This window comes from Canis lupus, chromosome 28 (assembly GCF_003254725.2).
Source record: "Canis lupus dingo isolate Sandy chromosome 28, ASM325472v2, whole genome shotgun sequence".
Classification (NCBI taxonomy): Eukaryota; Metazoa; Chordata; class Mammalia; order Carnivora; family Canidae; genus Canis; species Canis lupus.
This window is the reverse complement of record NC_064270.1, coordinates 41,237,276-41,256,787: the sequence shown is the minus strand read 5'-3', so window position 1 is coordinate 41,256,787 and position 19,512 is coordinate 41,237,276. Positions and strand designations below refer to the sequence as shown.

The following is a 19,512-nucleotide window of genomic DNA, read 5'->3' as shown; positions in this document are numbered from 1 at the left end:
GCCTGTCAGCCGGAAGCGGACCACCCAAAAGGGGGTGGAAACAACAATGGAAATGGGTCACAAAAGATTTCTTAGGTCCAGGGATCTCAAGGGTCGCCCCGAGCAGCACAAACACGCGCTGACTCTGCGTCGTGACCACCGTCACCCAGTCTGACCCGGAACAGAGACTCTCAAGAGGAGCTGAAGGAGACGAAGACTCACATATGAGGGAACAGAGATAAAATATTGGCTTGTCACCAGGAATTGTGCGAGCCGGGGCGCCCGGGGGGCGCAGGTGGGGGAGCGGCCGGCTCGGCATCGGCTCAGGTCGTGATCCCAGGGTCGTGGGATGGAGCCTTGCACCGCTCTGAGCGCAGAGCCCGGTCTCCCTGAGGTTTCCCCTTTGCCCTCCTCCCCCTACAAGGAAGGAAGGAAGGAAGGAGGGAGGGAGAGAAGAGGGAGGGAGGGAGGGAGGGAGGGAGGGAGGGAGGGAGGGAGGGAGGGAAGGTGTGTGAGCCAGAAGGCCATGCAATGACAGCTCTACTTTTTTTTCTTTTTTATAATAAATTTATTTTTTATTGGTGTTCAATTTGCCAACACACAGAATAACACCCAGTGCTCATCCCGTCAAGTGCCCCCTCAGTGCCCGCCACCCAGTCACCCCCACCCCCCGCCCTCCTCCCCTTCCACCCCCCCTAGTTCCATCTGCCCTACGACCCAGCAATTGCCCTGCTGGGGATTTACCCCGAAGATACAGATGCAGGGAAACGCCGGGACCCCTGCACCCTGACGACAGCTCTAAAATGCAAAACACTGTGCGTGGAAGCATCTGTGGGCAAGAGCCACAGAGTGTGTCACGCCTCAGGCGATTCAGAAGGAGATGAAAGTCTTGTGTGTGGTTCTCTAACAAAGACTTAGGGAAGGAAGAATTCTTTTATTTTTTAAGGAAGGAAGAATTCTTTTTTTTTTTAAGGAAGGAAGAATTCTTTCTTTTTTTTTTTAAGGAAGGAAGAATTCTGATTTTACAAAACATCTTCCAGGGAGGGGAAAGACTAAAGCAATCCTGACTTACCCGACAAGTCCACCAGGGCCCTGAGTTCCGAGACCCGCGGCAAAGATATTATAAGAGGAGAAAACAGATCAAAACCCTCCACAAAACATTACAAGGTCAGGCTGATAACGCACAAACGATGAACAGCAGCGGAGGCTCAGCCAGAGGGCGGAAGGCTGGTTCAACCAATACAGTTCCCGTCCAACCGGCTACCGAAGCCTACGATGATCCTTGAGATGCAGAAAAACCAGCTGACGAAACTCAGCGTGCGCCCAGAACACCTGACGGGCGACCTGCACACCGCCACTCTGGGGCTCCGCTTCCCGGACAAGCGGCTGCTCGAGGAGAAGCGGAGGCTCTGTAAGGCTGGTGGGACCCCAGACCCGGCCCCGGGGACACGGAGGCCGCGGGGCGTCCGAGGTCACCGCGGGGCCCCCTTTGGCTGGAGCCTCCTTCCAGAGCGCCCGGGGGCGGCGGGGACCAGGGAGGCTCACCCCCCACAGCCCGCGCTCCGAGCCAACACGTCGTCACCTTTTCCTGAAGGTGACGGAGAAAGGGAGGCGCAAAGGTCACACGAGGCAAAATCGCGTGACTGTTCACTATTTGGCTCTCGAATGGGTCGAGATGTCACCGGCGGGAGCGCATCCAGCTGGCTCTGTCTCCTTTGGACCCATCGTCATCGTCTTTGAGCAACCTCTGGCTGGAGGCCACCGGCTTCCTCCCAGGACACGTCCCCCGGGTGCTGCTGTTCCCGGGGTCCCACAGCCACCCCATAGCCCACACCTTGCACACCTGCTGGGCCACAGGCTGGCGGCGGCACGTCCACCCGCTCCTCCCACGTCCCGCTGTCACCGTGGCCTCCTCGGCTGTGTCCTCTGCCCCGTGAGCCGCCCCAGCCACAGTCCTGAAACCGACAGCGAGTCCGTGTGCTCTGCGGACCTGAGCGCCCCCAGCGCGACCCCCCATCCAGTCCCCGAGGAGCCCGTGGGTCAAGCTCGCCCGGGGAGCCCCGTCACCCTTCCCGGAGGTCACGGTGATGTCAAGGCCTCCTGGCGGCCTGGGACCCCTGCACCTGTCTGGACACCAGGCTTGTGGACGTTGTGCCCGGCTGTCACCTGTCGGGCCGGTGACAGCTGGGCGTGCGTGCTGGCCACGCTCTTCCCACCTCACAGGCCCGTGCTGCACACACGGGGCACGCCGCCTCTGCAGAGTCACAGCCCAGGTCCCCGTGGATGCTCGTCCTGCCCCCCAGGGGGGCGTCACGGCTCCCGGGGGATCCAGCACCAGACGCTGGAACTGCCCCGAAGCCGCTGCTGACCGGCTCTTCCTTTGCGGTCACAGTCTCCTGCTGACCCCGAGCTCTGGGGACGGGCCACCAGCTGGATCTGTGACGTCCTAGTGTCCCCACCCCCGTAACCGGAGGGCCGGAGCCCCTTCCTTGGGGCACTGTCCACCCCGTGCTCCCAGCCTGCCCCCATCCCCGGGTCCCACCTGCCCCGGTACCAGCCCCCCCCGCCCCCTGTGCGCCCCCGACCCTCCCTCTGCCCTGAGCCGTAAATCCTGGCAGCCGCCTGCCTCTGACGGCGTCCCAGCACCTGGCCGGCCGCTCCGCCTCATGCCAGTGTCACAGATCCCTGGGGCCCGTGCCGCCCTCGACCCTGCAGAGCGGGTGGCGGCCCTGACGAGGTCCTCGGGCTCCTCCGGGCCCTCCCTGCTGGTCTCGCTTCCGAGCGTGTCGGGGTGACGGGGCCGGGGCCGGTTCAGGGACCCGCAGTAGTACCTGCCCCGCCTTCCAGGGCGTCCCCCCGACCCCGCCCGCTCCGTGCTTCTCTGTCACCAACGTTGTGGCCAAGAACTGACACATCCTGCCCTGCTCCGTCCCACAACAGGCTCCAGCCACTCGCCCATCCAGGGACACGCTCACGGCCCCACGGCCCAGTGCCCAGCGGGTCTCCTGAGCTCCACGCATGAAGACCCCCCTGTGCTCCAGGTGTACCCCGAACTCCTCAGAAACCAGTTAACAGGGGCAGCCTGGGTGGCTCAGGGGTTTAGCGCCACCTTCAGCCCGGGGCGTGACCCCAGGGTCCCGGGATCGAGTCCCACGTCCGGCTTCCTGCATGGGGCCTGCTCCTCCCTCTGCCTGTGTCTCTCTGTGTGTGTGTGTGTGTGTGTGTGTCTGTCACGAATGAATAATCAAATATTACACAAAAAAAAGAAAGAAGCCAGTTAACCCGTTCCTAATCCACACATGTGGGTTGAACTGTGTGCCCTGAAAAGATGCGCTCACGTCTTTTTTTCTTTAAGATGTTATTTATTTATTTGACAGAGAGAATGAGAACGCCTGTGAGCAGGGGAGCAGTGGGGGGGAGGGGGAAGCAGATCCCCCACCGAGCAGGGGCCCGACGTGGGGGCGACCCCAGGACCCTGGGACGGTGACCAAGCCCCAGGTGCCCTAGCATATGTTCAAGTCTGAACACATGAGCCTTTGCACGTGGCCTTTGGAGACGGGTCACCGCAGACGTGCAGCCGAGGCGAGGCCCTGCCACAATGAGGTGGGCTCTGACCCCCCTGACTGGGGTCCTGATGAGAGACCCCGGCCGTGGATGCAGGGGAAGCCCGGGGCCGGTGGAGACGACACTGGAGCCGAGCGTCCATGAGCAACGTGTCTGGATCGCCATGAACATAGACACGGGACGCCACGGGGACCCTCCCACAGGCTCAGACAGGGAGGGCGACCAGCGCCGGGGCTCAGGGGTGGGGCCTCGAACCCTGGATGGCGCCCGGTGTCTGTGGTTTTAAGCCAGCAGGGTGCGGACCCTACGGCAGCCACTGTGGGGAGTGGGTCCCGTCCCGCAGGAGCTGTGGCTGTGGGCCCGCAGTCGTCGGCCTCGGGGGAAGGACGTCAGCAGGGGCCACAGGGAAGGGGTCGGCAGCCCACGACCCCCAAGGGGCTCCAAGGGTCCTGAGCTGCTGCTCGGGGCAGTGGGCGGGCAGGTCAGCAGCACAGAGTCTGGGTCCCCGGGGCCCCGGAGCGAGCTGTGGGCTGTGGGCCGACGCTTTGCCTGCGTGGGAAACAGCTCTGGTGCCGGCGGGGCCCCTGCCCACGGCCAGCGGTCGCACTGACGCTCTGCCCGACCAGGCCGCCCGCCCTGTTTATGCAAGTGACAGGCTCGTCCCCAGGCCCCAGGGGCTCGTGGCCCAGGGTCCGGCCTGTCCCCCCCAACAGTCGGCCCCTGAGTCGCCCAAGTCGTCAGGGCCACGGCCCCTCTGCTCCCTGGGCAGCTCTGGGAAGGCCTCCCTGCAGCAACGGGCGAGCCCTGGCACCCCTCAGGCCTGCACCGGCCAAGCTTCCTCTTGGACACAAAGCCCGGGCGCCCCGCAGGAGTGGGCCGGGGCAGGTGGCCCCGGGGCTGCTCCGTCCCTCCTCATACCACCTCGAGGGAAGGAGAAGGGCACAGCCGGGGTGGGGGGCCCTGGTGGGGCTGCCCGTGACCCCAGCACCGCCCTGCCTCTTCACGAGTCCCGTGCGCCCTGCGGTGCAGGAGCAAGGACGCTGTCCCCTCCAGCCTCGTCAGGGCTGGGTCCTGGCGGTGTCCTCACTCCGGAAACACGTTTGGTCCAGCACGGTGTGCGGGCGGCTTGGCCCCGCAGAGGCAGGAGGGCCCTGCCCAGCCCCCGGGCTGTCTCCATGTGTTCGGGGTGGGACACCACAGATGGGGGGCCCGCAGCCCGCAGTCCTGGAGGCAGATCCGGGGAGGGGGGAGCCCACCTGGGTCCTCACAGGAGGCAGGCGTAGGGCGCTCTCTGGAGTCTCTTCCAAGGGCAGCGACCCGACTGGTGCGGGCTCCGGGGCCACAGCCTCGTCACCTTCCAGCGACTGACACCCTGAGCTTGGATCTCGAGGTGGCAGGGTGATGGGACGGCCTAGAATCCTCCGGGGCCGTGGTCAGCGACCGCAAGCAGCGCACAGTCCTCCGAGAGCGCGGGCTCTTGGAAAAGCAGCCACACATGCCACCGGCCAGGAGCCAACACCCCGGCAGGCCCGCGTGCGGACCCAGGCCGACAGGCAGGTGCACGCCCCGTGGGACACACGCGGGACACAGGCCAAGCACCCCGGGCCCCGCGCTTGGCGCTCACGCCTTGGCGTCCAGACCGACACGTCCTCCCGGACATACACCTGGAGGCTGAGGGGCTCACTTCTGAGCACACGAGTGTTTCCATTCTCTTTCTTGGTTCCAGGAGTTTTTAAACTTGCAATAATAAATGTGTATTATTTTATAAACAGAATAAGGTCAATAGGGGTTTCTTTCTGGGAGATTTGCCGCCGACCAGTGTCCTGGGGGCCGCCCAGGTTTCCAGAGCGGGAGGCGCGAAGAGTCTGGAGGGAGAGGCCAGGAGGGCCCGCGGGGCAGCAGCCCGGGCACCCCGTGAACCACAGCCCGGCCTGGTGCCAGAGACGCCCCACCAGCACCCCACAGACAGCCCGGGGGGTCCAGCAGGTGGGGCGCACGGCCGTGGGGCACAGTCTGGGCACAGCGGGTGCAGACGGGCAGCCAGAGGGAAAAGCTCCGCGCCTCCTCCGAGTCCTGGGCCCTGGGCACCCCCCCACCGGCCCGCTCTGCTCCCCACGGTCTCCCGGGTCCCCTGTCATGCTCAGATCCCCACCCCACCTCCCGAAACTCACTTGTCTCCTCTGGACCCCAGGGACCCACCCCTGGGCTACACCCTCCCCACACCCCAGTCCCTGGGATGTCCAGTGTGGTGGTGGGGAGGGGGTGGTCGGGGTAGGGGGGGTGATCAAGGTGGGGGTGTGGTCGGGAGGGGATGTGGTCGGGTGGGGGTGATGGGGAGAGGGTGGTCAGGGAGGGGGTGGTCGGGGTGGGGGAGGTCGGGGAAGGGTTGTGGTCGGGGAGGAGGTGTGGTCGGGGAGGGGTGCACTGGGGATGGGTGCCGTCAGGGTGGGGTGAGGCCGGGGTGGGGGAGCCCATACACCGCTAGCTCCCCCGTGATCCCCCACCGGCTTGGGGGGGCGTCCAGGAGCAGGTGGGTGCGGAGCGCGGAAAGCCCGGCCCGGGAGCAGGGAGGCCGGGAGCTGCCCCGGGGCTGCGGGGCTCTGAGGAATGTCTCTGAGCTGAATTAATGCACGAAGGAGTGACTCCAAAGGGACTTTAATGACATCTGCTTTTGAAATGAGGACAGTGAAAGCCACCAGGGCGGGGGCTCGCTGCCCACTGTGGTCCCACTGACGTCCCCACGGCCAGCTCCCTGTCCTCACCGCCTTGGGCGCGATGCGTCGTCCGTCTCAGCCGGGGCTCCAGGGCCTCGGCCGGAAGGGGCCGCACCTGCGTTAGAGACACGCGCATCGAGCCCATGGCTCAGGGCCCCACACCTTCTGGGCCCTCGTGGGTCACTGCACAGGGTGAGCCAGGGTAACAGCGCGTCCCCCCGCCTCCCCGCTCAGGACAGTGGCCCAGGGTCACAGCGCGTCCCCCCCACCTGCCCAGGACAGTGGCCCAGGGTCACAGCGCGTCCCCCCACCTGCCCAGGACAGTGGCCCAGGGTCACAGCGCGTCCCCCCACCTGCCCAGGACAGTGGCCCAGGGTCACAGCGCGTCCCCCCACCTGCCCAGGACAGTGACCCAGGGTCACAGCGCATCCCCCCCACCTGCTCAGCACCCCCCATCACAGCCAGCAGGACAAGGTGCTAGAACCTGGGAGCAACCAGGAGAAGAAACCCGAAGAAAACCCCAGGACCCTCCCTAACTCCACATCCACCCGTAGGAAGATTCCAGCCTCTGGGGCAACTTTGAAGGGATGGCCGAGCCTCCTAACGACCAAGCCTGTGACGCTGGACTGAGGGGCATGGACACACGGACAGGTGGCTCTCAGAGTCTTTAAATGTAGGCGCTGGCCAGAGTGGAGCCACGGGCGTAGGAGCAGTAGAGCAGAAACAGCGCGACAGACGCCCAGGCACAGAGGTGCACACCTGCAGGGCTCAGGGGCGCCGGCTCCTCCTCCTCCTCCTCCTCCTCCTCGTCCTCGTCCTCGTCCTCGGTGCCCAGCTCCAGCTCCCCAGCGTCATCATACTCCTCCTCCAGGGCCGGGGTCCCGGACACTGTGGGTCCCTCGCCTTGGTCCGCCATGGGGACGGCGCCGATGTCCTCATAAACGCCTTCCGAGGGCAGACTCCCCCACATCCTGGAACCTGCGAAGGCCACAGCTCAGCCGTCCAGCAGACGCACTCTCCCTGCCGCGCCCCCCCGCCGGCCCACAGGTGCCCTGCAGCACCCTGGCCCCTCTGCTGCGGCCGCACACGACGGCGACACGCCAGCACCAGGGCACCAGGGCCACCCGGCTCCAGCCCACGCACCGCACGAGGCATCAGGAGCCCACGGGGCCCCTCAGCAGCTGAGCAGGGACGGAGTCCCCCCACCCTGTAACTCATAGGCCCTAGAGCGGCACCGAGAAGTCACCACACAGTGGGGCCCGCTCGCTGAGCGGGTCCCAGGACAGGAAGGGCCGCGATGGGTTGGGTCTCAGAGCACGCCCCCGCCTCCCCCGCCACCCCCCAGAGCCCCGTGTCAACCTCCCAGCTACTGCCACCTACCCCTGCGGGCTCTCCTGCCGCGGTACCACTGTACCCCCAGGACCAGGGAGACGGCCAGCAGGAGGGTGCCAAGGACAAAGCAAAGCATCATGGGCAGGTTCCCAGCCTTGAGGGCAGGCGGACGGGCCAGGGGGGCTCCTGTGGGGACAGTGACAGGCGGGGTCTCCCCTGTGCGCCCGTGTGCCTGGGGTATTGTGACCTTGGGCCTGGACCACCAGAGGCGCTCAGGGTGGGTGAGGCCCCCAAAGGACAGACGGGCCTTGCGCTCCTCCCCCAGAGGTGGCCCTGAGGTCACGGGGCAGAGGTCAGGAGGGAGCGGCAGGGGAGGGTGGGGGCCAGGAGGAAGGCCACACTGTTCCCGGGTCAGAACCCTCAGCTGGTACAAGAGTGACCCCAGAGAAGGGGCTGGGAGGGCCTGAGCCACGGCCCGGGCATCCCGAGGGGCTGACGGGGGCCTCGGCGCCCACGGGAGACTCCCTGGCGCCCCTGTGAGCCAACGCAGGGCCCCAGGCGGGGCCACACAGGAGGGCGTGAGCCAAGCCCGAGCGAGAGCAGCCTACCTGGTGTGTGCGCCAGAGCGGGCGGCAGGGCCGGGGGTCCCCTGTCACCTGCAAGAGAAGGGGAGTGGCCTGAGGCGAGGGGAGCAGCGCAGGCCCCAGCCGGACCTCGCAGCCCGAGCCCAATGTACACAGGACAACCACCGGGGCAGCCCCCAGTGGGCACCCCTCCCGGCGGCCACCCCAGCCCCCAGCCAACCTGCCACCACCTGTCCCGCCGCCACCCACTCACGGGAGCAGCGCACGCCCGCGTCCTCCTTGTGGCCGCAGTCTCCGAGTCCCCAGGGCTCCGCAGGGCAGCTCCACAGGGATGTCTCGCTGCCCCGGCACCCCACCTCGTCCAGCCACACAGGCCCCGAGCCCGGCCCAAAGGCAGCCCCCATGGGCGCATCCATGGCCGGCCCGCAGCCCAGCTGGCGGCACACGACCTCCGCGTCTGCCAGGTCCCAGGAATCGTCACACACGGTGCCCCAGGAGCCAGCGTGCCAGAGCTCCACGCGGCCTGAGCAGCCGTCCTCGCCCCCACGCACACGCAGCACGGCCTCCCCTGGGAAAGGGGGCATGTGGTCACCGCAGGGTGGGACCAAGGTGAGGAGCGGACGGGGGGGTGGGCAGAGGGGTACCTGGGCAGCTGTGGGTGGACGAGCAGTTGAGGGGCTCCCCGGAATCCTGCGTCATCTTCTCTGACACTCCTGTAGGATTACACAGTCACCATCCCATGTAAATGCCCTGGGAGGCTTCCGAATGAAGTTTGTAGAGCCCAAGGGACCCTCCCCGGGCCCTGAGTCATGGAGCGAGGGCAGTCCCTGCAGGTGGCTTGTTCCTGGACCTGCAGGGTCCCACCTGCACAGGTGATCCAGGCCTCCTCTCCAGGGGCACAGGACTGCGGGTGCCATGGCGCCGAGGGGCACTGCCACAGCGTAGAGTTTCTCAGCCTGCGGCACTCGATGTTGTCCACCCAGGAGGGGCCCGAGCCAGTGGGGACCGGCCTGTTCTCCAGCCAGCCCTGCTCCCCACAGCCCAGCTGCTTGCAGATGATGGACATGGAGATGTCCTGCAGGGCGTTACTGCACACGGCGCCCCACGTGCCGTTGTAGAACACGTCCAGCCACCCAGCACAGCGCTGGGTGCCACCTCGCAGCCTCAGAGCCACTGACTCTGGAAGACAAGAGCACTCAGGCCAGGGGACATCTCTGAAGGCCAAAGTCAGAGTGTCCCAGCACCAAGATCAATGCCACTCAGGGGCATCCGACCCGGGAGCCCCTGCATGAACCTTAAATCAGTCGTGCATCCCCATGACAATGTCCCACCCCAGAGATGCAGGGGGCGCTTAACCTCAGGTGACCAGGGTTAATCCCCAGCTGAAACATCTTAGCAGGTGTCAGTAATTGTCCAGAAATCCATCCTTGGAAACCATTTAAAACACAGAAATAATCCAAGTGCTAAATGAAAAAACTACGCAACCAAGAATTCTTTATCCAGCAAAGCAGTCATCCAAAATACAAGGAGAGATAAAGGGCTTCCAGGACAGACAGAAACTAAAAGAATTTGTGATCACTAAACCAGCCCTGCAAGGAATATTAAAAAGAGATCCTTTAAATTAAGAGAGAGCCCAAGAGTACGACAGACCAGGAAGGAACAGAGACTTTACAGGTAATAATACAGTGACACTAAATTCATAACTTTCAATAGTTACTCTGAACGTCGACAGGCCTAATGCCCCAATCAAAAGACACGGGGGTGTCAGACTGGATTTTTAAAAAGACTCATTGATATGCTGTCAGCAAGAGACTCATTTTATGTTTTTTTTTTAAGATTTTATTTATTTATGAGTCAGAGAGAGAGAGAGAGGCAGAGAGAGAAGCAGGTTCCATGCAGGGAGCCTGATGTGGGACTCGATCCCAGGACTCCAGGATCACTTGGCGCTAAACCTCTGAGCCATCCAGGCCTCCCAAGAGACTCATTTTAGACTAAAGACACCTCCAGGTCCAAAGTGAGGGAGTGGAAAACCATGTGTCGTGCTAATGGTCCTCAAAAGAAAGTGGGGGTAGCAACCCTCGTATCAGACAAATTAGATTATAAACCAAAGACTGTGATAAGAGATGAAGAACGGCACTATTTCATAATAAAAAGGTCTATCCAACAAGAAGGTCTAAAAATTGTAAATATTTATGCCCCTAACATGGGAGCAGCCAATTACATCAACCTATCAAAAACAAAATTAAAGAAGCACATAGAAGAAAAAGAAGAAGAAGAAGAAGAAGAAGAAGAAGAAGAAGAAGAAGAAAGAAGAAGATCATCAATAATAATGAAATAACATAAAATAATAATAAAATAGAGGACGTTAACACCACTTTCACTGCAAAGGACAGAAACAGAAGAAACTCCAACCACAGTTCAGGTGTAGTGACCTGAAGGGACCCTTGCACCCCAGTGTTCACAGCAGCCAGGCCCACAATAGCCCAACTGTGGCAAGACCGTTAATCACAGGAAACAAACTGAGGGTCGCTGAGGTCAGGGTGGGGGTCCCTGGGGGGCAGGCAGGAAGGAGGGCGCGGGATGGCATGAGCGCCGGGTGTCATAGGCAACTGATGAATCACTGAACTCTACCTATATGCTAATTAATTGAAAAACCAAATATAGAACAATCCTTGTGTACTAGATGATCAACTTAGCGGTGACTATAAAAAATTTAAAAATTAAAAAAAAAAAAACAGGAATGAGCGCAGCATTCCATATTCAGAGACAACATCAGCCCTGGCTGGTCATGGCCCGAACATCATCACGTTACCCTCAAGTGGGGCAACTCCGACCACAGGGAGACGTATTAAGGAGACTACGATATCACCCATAATAAAGCACAGGAAACTCTTCAAAATTATGCAAGTCCATGATACGTCAAAAATACGTCTACAGGATAAGTGGAGAAAGTAGGATACGAATTGCATATGACAGGGTCATAACAAATTAAAATTTAAATAAGCTTTTAAAAGACACTCGAGGGCAGCCCCGGTGGCGCAGCGGTTTGGTGCCGCCCACAGCCAGGGATGTGATCCTGGGGACCCGGGATCGAGTCCCATGTCGGGCTCCCTGCATGGAGCCTGCTTCTCCCTCTGCCTGTGTCTCTGCCTCTTTCTCTCTGTATCTATGAATAAATAAATAAAATCTTAAAAAATATAAAAATAAAAAAATAAAAGACACTCAAAAGGGGATCCCTGGGTGGCTCAGCGGTTTAGCGCCTGCCTTTGGCCCAGGGCGTGATCCCAGGGTCCCGTGATCGAGTCCCATGTCAGGCTCCCTGCATGGAGCCTGTTTCTCCCTCCTCCTGTCTCTCTCTCTCTCTCTCTCTATCATGAATTTTTAAAAATAAAAAATAAAAATATAAAAAAATAAAAAGACACTCGAAGGAAGTGCATCCATGATAGGTGACCAGAGAGGCCACCAAGATCTCCTGCCTGCACCCACACCCCTGGAATCCAGGTTGGCCCTGGGACGTCAGCCAACTGAGCAAACAGTGTAAGAATGACCACAGCCGTTCTGGGCCTGGGGGGCCCCCGCACCTCGCTGGCCTCTGCTCTCGACTCCGGAGCACTGCTGCCATGCGGAGTGGCCGCAGCAACAGGGCCCCCCGCCCCCCGCAGCCGAGGCCCCTCAGTCAGCAAGGGAGCACTGCCGCAGGAGCCCGTAAGGCGAGCCGGCCAAGCTGAGAAGGACGTCCAGCAAGAGCGGTGCTGCACCCGGCAAAGCAGTGACGCGCACACCTACGGTCTCCGGAGCCCCTCCCGCGAAAACAATAAATAAAAGCGACAGGGAAGAGCTAAAATAATGAGGCCACGGGTCACGTTGGAAGACACGCGATTGCAACAGAGCCATCCTCTGAGACAAAGCAGAGGAAAACTTTCCTAAAGCAAAACCAGGACTGGAAGGGATGAAAGAAGCCACAGTGAATGCTCGGCTCGGCCGTGGGGAGCAGCCCCAGCAGACCCCTGGGGCTCACACCCCCAGTAAGGCACCACTGTCACCCAAGAAGGCCACACCCCCGCGCGGGCAATGCAGAGAGCCTTCCACAGCATGAGCTAAGACACAAAGACGTTCAAACACCACCTGCAAAGCCCTGGAGAAAGCCCAGCCACACTGAAATAGGGGTCCCAAGAGTTTGAGACAGAGACCCTCCCACTCACTGTGAGGTGAGCCTGTGAGCAGGGGTGACAGACCCCAGGCAGAGCTGATCCAGCCCGCCCCCGGCCCCCGCCCCCTGCAAGTGAGAGAGCCTAGGAAGAGCTGACCCAGGCCCCCAGCACCTCTGAGCAGACCTGCCCCCCTCAAGGTGTCCCCCCCAGGTAAGAGACCCCAGGCAGGGCTGGCGGCCCCCGCACCTCCGAGCACACCGGGGACCCGGAGCCCGCGGGACCCCCCCCAGGCCGTGTAAAGGTGCTGGGCCCGCAGCATCGCTGCAGCAGGAGCCCCCAGGCCTGCAGGCGAGGCGGAGCTCCGGGGAGGGACAGCGCGAACCCCCCCCACCGCGGCCCCGGGCACGCTCGACGGGACGGACCTGAGCAGACGACGCCGGCGTCCTCCTTGTGCCCGCAGCCCTGCGCACCCCCGGACGGGCACCGCCACAGCGCGGACTCGCGGCCGCCGCAGCGCAGCTCCCCCATCCAGATGCGGCCCGAGCCGGCCCCGAAGGGCGCGGCCCCCAGGGCGCGGAGGGCGTGGCCGCAGCCCAGCTGCCCGCAGACCACCTGGGCGTCCCGCAGGTCCCAGCCGTCGTCACACACGGTGCCCCACGCGCCCCCGAGCAGCACCTCCACACGCCCCGCGCAGCGGTGGGGCCCCCCCGCCAGCCGCACGCGCCGGCTCCCTGCGGAGAAGCGATTCAGGGCGGGAGGGGGGTCGGGGGCGCCCTGGGTTGGGGTCGGGGGCGCCCTGGGTCAGGGGGGCACCCTGGGTCGGGGAGTGCGCCTTGGGTCGGGGTCGGGGGCGCCCTGGGTCAGGGGGTGCGCCCTGGGTCGGGGTCGGGGGCGCCCTGGGTCAGGGTCAGGGGCGCCCTGGGGCGGGGGCGGGGGCGCCCTGGGACGGGGGGTGTGCCCTGGGTCGGGGTCGGGGGCACCCTGGGTTCGGGGCGGCCTGGGTCGGGCGGGCGGGGGGGCGGGGCCGGGACCCACTCACCCGAGCACACCACGCCCGCGTCCCGGGAGGTGCCCGCGGGCACCAGCGCGGACCTGGACACGTTGCACTGGGTCAGGCGGGTCTCGGTGCCCCGACAGCGCGCGCGGCTCAGCCCCACGGGGAGCGCACGGCTCGGGGGGGGCGCGTCGTAGGCCCGGTGGGCCCGGCCACAGCCCAGCTGCGCACACACCACGGCGGCGGCGCGCAGGTCCCACGCGGCGTCCAGGACGCGGCCCCACGCGCCGTCCAGGGAGACCTCCGCGCGGCCGTCACAGCGGCTGTGTCCGCCCCTGAGGCGCAGAGCGTGCGGGAGACCTGGGGGCATGGAGGCCGCTCGGGGTCGCGGGGGGGGGCACCGGCCTCCCGCGGAAGCCCCAGGGCGCCCGCGCCCACTCACCTGAGCACACTGCGGCCGCCGTGCTCCCCGGGGCGCAGGCCCGGTTGCCCAGGGTGCTCACGGGGCAGTGCCACAGGTAAGGCTCTGTGCCCGCGCAGTGGAAGGCGTCAGGCCAGATGCCCACGTCCCCGGCCCCAAAGTGGCCTCCCGGGGGCGTGGCCTCTGCGCTGCCGCAGTTGAGCTGGTGGCACAGGACAGTGGCATCCGCTAAATCCCAGTGGGCGGCGCAGATGGGCGCCCAGGCCCCCTGCACCTGCAGCTCCACTCGCCCCTCACAGCCGCCACTGCCGTTCACCAGCCGGAACTCTGAGGAGCGCAGGGGGTGTCAGCATCCCCGCTGCCCCTCCAGGCCCCGGGTCTTGGTGGTGGCCCCAGAGCTGTGCCTTTCCCTCACCAGCTCCCTGCCCGCAGCCTCGGCGCCTGGTCCCACCTCTGTGCACCTGTGCCTGCCGTCGGGGGGCAGCCTGGGGGCACCATCCTCCCCTCCCCTTCCCTCCACCCGCAGGAACACCCCCCTCTGGGCAGGAGGCTCCCTTAGGAAACCAGCTTAGAGCCCGCAGGGGGAGTGAGCACGTGGCTGGCAGGGGAGGGGCAGGGCTGAGCGTCAGGGCCCTCCCGGCCCGCCTCACCTGAGCACCTGAGCCCAGCATCGCGGCGGTGCCCGCACCGGTGCCCAGGCCCCCGAGGGCAGTGGAACAGCAGAGACTCGTTGCCCGCACAACGGAAGGCCTCGGTCCACACGGGCCCGGAGCCCAGGCCGAAGTGCGCGCCGCTGGGAGCCCACACGGCCGAGCCGCACCGCAGCTCCCGGCACACCACGTGGGCCGTGGCCTGGTCCAGGTCAGCGTCACAGACGGTGCCCCAGGTCAGGCCCCGCCTCACCTCCAGACGCCCAGCACAGGGGTGCTCGCCACCCTCCAAGCGGGCTTCCACATGTCCTGGGAGGACACACAGCCGCAGGATGAGTGTTCGCAGGGGACACCGCGGACACGTCCCGGACCACGGACCATGGGGCAGACCCCCTGTGAGGGCAGCGGGCCACAAGGCCTGGGAGGGGGTACAGCGGGGGCCCGTGCACCCCGCACCCAGAACGGAGCAGGGGTCCCCGTCACTTCCCGAGGGCAGAGGGCAGAGTCACCTCCTCCAGGCACCCACCTGGAGGTGTCATAGCCTCTGCCCACCCAGGCGGTGGCCTCCAGGCCCCGTGTGCCCCTGCAGGCCAGGCCCAGGCACCCAGGAGGGCGGCCTTCCTGCTTCCCGGGGCTCGGGCAGGACCCAGAAGGGCCACCTCCCTTGGCCATCTGAGACGGGACTGCGAGGAGGCCGGCAACAGTCCCTGACGCGCGCTGCACGGGCAACAGCCCCGGCCCGGGGCCCCTGAGCCAGGGCCGGCACACACGGGCGCCCACTGGGTGAGGAACCGCCCGGGCCCCTGTGCTCCCGCCTCGACCTCTGCTCGGGCTTCACGGCTTTCCGGCCTCTCCCCTCTCCCAGGTGCCCGGGGGGACGGCCTCACCTGAACACACCACCTCCGCGTCCTGCTGGAAGTCGCAGCCGCCGCGGAGATTGTTGTTGAGTCTGCAGTTTCGAATGGTGGGCTCGGTGCCCTGGCACGTCATGTACCGGCTGCTGCCAGCCGCGGCCCGTCGGGGGGCCTGCAGCGCCCGCCCGCAGCCCAGCTCCCCGCAGAACACCGTGGCCTCCTCCTCGTGCAGGCCGCACAGGCGGTCCACGCCGTTCACGTTCCTGATCTCGGGGAGCCCGGCGCAGGGGCTGCGGCCCTTGACCAGCCGGATCTCCCGAAAAGTGCCGTCTGGGGAGCACAGGCCATGGGACCGAGGTGGGGACGCTGCCGGCGCTGTGGCCTGCCTCCAGGACCAGCCTGCCCGGGGCCATGACGGTCCCTGCCCCGGGGCCGAGCCTGAGACCAGCCCTGCTCCTTCCAGGGGTCAGCGCAGCGCTGACAGGGGTCCTTCCTGAGCAGTCACAGGGGTCCCTCCGCTCCCAGGGCCCCCCACCCAGAGCGTCCCCGCTCACCGGGGCCTGTGCCTGACTTGGAGACCGTGTGGTGACCCAGGAGCCTGCGTGTTCCGCCAACGGGGCCCCTGAACCCCGGAGTGGGCCGGCTTCAGGCACAGGCTGCTGGGGCACAGGCCCGGAGGCAGTGGGAGACCCTGCAGGGGACCTCCCAGGGAGAGCATCTGCCGGGCCGAGACACCGAAGGCGGAGGGCGCCCGGCCGGTTCTGGGGCACAGAGGGGCACCCGCCCCGCCCGTCTGGTTCCTGCCCCCCACGTTCCGCAATTGCCGTTTCCCGAGTCTGTTCACTCTGCGTCCCCCTGGGAGAGAACAGGCTCAGGCAGCGGCATTTCTGTCGGGTTCCGTCCCAGCCGCACCCTCTGCATGAAGAGCGCCTCGCGAGCAGCATTTGGTGGCTGGGAAGGACAGGAGCTAACCGAAGGGCGGAAGGGGTCTGGTCCCCACGGTCCCCCCCAGCGGGCCTGTTCCCTGCACGAGCCCTCCTGCGCCCACTTACTCGCGCACAGGGCCACCACCACCCACTCGTGAGGGCAGGCGGTCTGCGTCCAGGCCCCGAGGCTGCAGTCCCAGAAGGAGGGCTCGTCACCCCTGCAGGACACGTTGTGCAGCCGGGGCCGCAGCGTCTCCCCAAGCAGCGGGACGTACTTGGGGGCGCCCACGGCGGGCCCGCAGCCCAGCTGCCTGCACACCACGGATGCCTCCGCCAATGTCCACTCCTGGTTGCACACATGTCCCCACTCCCCGTCACGTCCGACCAGCACCACTCCATCGCAGGGGCTGTGTCTGTACCCCAGCCGCAGGTGCGGCGGCCCACCTGCAGCAGGACGGAAGGACAGGCCGGCCTCAGAGGCGCGCGCCGGGGTAGAGGCAGGCCCGGCCTGTCCCAGGGCTTGCAGTCCAGAAAGGTGAAGGGTGGGGTCACACAGAGCCCCGCCCTGCAGCCCCTCGCCCCCGTGCACAGCCCCATCCCCCACAGCCCCTGCTCCGCCAACCCTCTGGGGCCCCTTGATGTGGGTCACCCCCCCAGGCGAGGAAGTCCCCTGGTCCCCCGCTGGCTGGAACTGGGCTGGCCCTTCCCACCACCCTGCTCCACCACCCGATCACCATCTCCCCGCTTCCTGAAGAAGCCCTGCGGCCCCGACTCACACCTCCCCTCTCTCCGCGCCCTGCTCACCCCTACCCACCCACCTGGGCTGCACCTTCCCTTCCACTTCCGCTCTCCAAGCCGGCCTCCTCGGGTCTCAGGGTCTCAGCAGCTCCCTAGACCCCAGCCAGCGGGCCCAGTCCACAGGACCACCGAGGTGTCCCTGAACCCCTCCTAGGCCTCTGCCCCCTGGTCTGTCCTGCACCGCCCCTCCCACCTCCATCCTCACAACCCCCCTCCGGGGCTGGTGCTGGAGAAACACAACAGCAGCCACGGAGGAGTCTACATCCCGGCCTGGGCCACCCCACGCCACCTCCAGGGCCCATCCTGGACCCACAGAGGGAGGAGACAGGGGCAGACTCCCCACACAGGGCCAGAGGAAGGCATGGCCCTCGACCCGCCCCTCTCGCTGACACCTGAAGGTCTCCACTGATCCCCGGCACCCTCCCCAGAGCCTCCTCATCGCCTTCCCACCACGCTTCTCTGGACATAGACGTGCATGGTTGTCTGCATCTTTAAGACGAAACGGGATGCCCTCCACTTGCGCACTGCCCACAGATGCCTGCCACCACTGCCCGGGGCGCCCCTGCTCTTCAGCTCTGGGGTCACCTGGGCTGGGCCCTGTATCACCAGCAGTTTCCAGGGCACTGGACACTGCTACCCTCTCCTGTGACCCTGCCCAACACATGCACACATGCACACCCGGGCTCTCACTCTGCCACACCCAGTCCAAGGCCGCGTGCCACTGTGTGCCGTCCCCCCCAGGGGCTGCTCTTTCACTACCAGCCTTTCCGTGCTGTTCCCTCTGGGAGAACAGCTTCCTGCCCACGATTCTGGACCCAGCAGCACGCCACGCCCCTGTGCCCCCCACCTTGCTATTGTAGCTCCCCGGAACTGTGACTCTCTTCCTTGCCCCAGCCTGAGCTGAAGGTCACCCTCACTGCCAGGTACAGCCGGCTTTCCTGCTCCCCGCCAGCCCAGCCCCAGGGACAGGAGATGGAGCAGCCGCTCAGCAGACGCATCAGCATCTCCCGTCCATGGGGGTCACTGGGACCAGACACTAGCCATGTCCCCTCATTCCATCCACTCTCTGACCCAGACCAGCACCCCAGGTTCACCCTGGAGTTAGAGCTGCTCAGTCATTAGAGCAAGCGTCTCCAGAGGTACACGCTTAGGACGCCACAGCTCTCCCGTCCCAGGATGACCCATCCACCTCTGGGCTGAGCAAGAGCCAGAGAGACACCCCAGGGTCCCAGGCTCTACACACCTGCTGCCTTCAGAAGCTCCCGTGGATGAAGGAAGGAAGTACTTACCAATGGGGACTGCCTCGAGAATGAGGAGAAGGGTCCCCAGTCCCAAGGGCCAGAGAACTGCCTTCATGGCCCTGTGATCCCCAGGGCCCAGCCAGCTCCTGCCGCCCAACTGATGCAATGGCAGACAATACAGTCCAAAATCAGATATACAGAAGTAGGAGCCACCAATGGCCTCCAGGGGCCAATGGGGACAGTGAGGGCCTTTCCAGAATGTACCAAGGGTCTGTCTCTCTATCTCTAAGCAGAGCAACCAATGGCCTTGGCAGCCCTGAGCTTTGCCAGATATCAGGGAGGGGCCCAGGCTGTGGGTTTCCTCCCACACTGGTAACTGCTGACAGGGTAGCTTGACTCAGACCCCACAGTCAGGCAGGTGGGCCAGTCTGCCCACAGCCACAGCAGCAACAAAGCCCTCCACCCAGCCCCAGAGGCTTTGGCTCCCCACCACAGACAGTGACACAGTGACACCAGACTTCTGGGGACCAGCGGGGACTGAGTGGAAGCCCCACAGCACCAGAAAAATGAGACAGGCCAGGGCAGCCTTGAAAGGCCCCTAAAAACTGTCATTGGGGGATCCCTGGGTGGCACAGCAGTTTGGCGCCTGCCTTTGGCCCGGGTGCGATCCTGGAGACCCGGGATCGAATCCCACGTCGGGCTCCCTGCATGGAGCCTGCTTCTCCCTCTGCCTGTGTCTCTGCCTCTCTGTCTCTCTCTGTGTGACTATCATGAATAAATAAATAAAATCTTTAAAAAAAAAAAAACTGTCATTGGAACTAAAGCCACAAAAAGGTAGAACCTACATGCTGAACCTAAACAGGGTGACTGCAAGAGTGTCCTAACATCACAGTCCAGAATACGAGTGAAAATCACGCATCATCTGAAAAATCAGGAAAACAACAGATGATCAAATGCAATGAACTGACACAAGATGAAGTTGATCTGGCAAGGATTTTTAAATACCCGTCATAAAAATGCTTCCACAATATATTGCAAACTCTTTTGAAACAAATGGAAAAAAATAGAAAATCTCAGCAAAGAAATAGAAGTTATAAAAATGAATTACTGGTGAGGATGTGGAAAAACTGGAACATTCATTGGAAAATGGTGCAGTCACTTTGGAAGACAGTTCGGCAGTTATTCAGTGTTAGACATAGAGGTACTCTGCGACCCGGCAATTCCACTCCTAGTTACGTATCAAAGAGAAATTATTATGTCCACACGAAAACCAGTACATAAACGTTCATAGCAGCAATGTTCAT

At 63.9% G+C, this 19,512-nt stretch overlaps 2 protein-coding genes across 2 annotated transcripts in view; one reads left to right on the top strand and one right to left on the bottom strand.

Annotated features, from left to right (window-relative positions):
* CALY (calcyon neuron specific vesicular protein) overlaps window positions 1-19,512 on the top strand; it is a 150,280-nt gene continuing 130,768 nt past the window's right edge. Inside the window, exon 1 of the mRNA XM_049103185.1 lies at window positions 1-4. The gene's annotated coding sequence lies outside the window, so the exon portion shown is untranslated. The remainder of the gene's footprint in view (window positions 5-19,512) is intronic.
* Window positions 6,734-18,504, bottom strand: SCART1 (scavenger receptor family member expressed on T cells 1). The gene is given in 15 exon segments (XM_049103191.1): window positions 6,734-7,235; window positions 7,638-7,775; window positions 8,198-8,245; window positions 8,427-8,741; window positions 8,818-8,886; window positions 9,057-9,212; window positions 9,215-9,352; window positions 12,747-13,005; window positions 13,007-13,120; window positions 13,356-13,678; window positions 13,761-14,066; window positions 14,390-14,698; window positions 15,277-15,573; window positions 16,296-16,613; window positions 18,257-18,504. Coding segments are annotated over 15 exon segments (3,168 nt in total). The 5' UTR covers window positions 18,324-18,504; the 3' UTR covers window positions 6,734-6,924.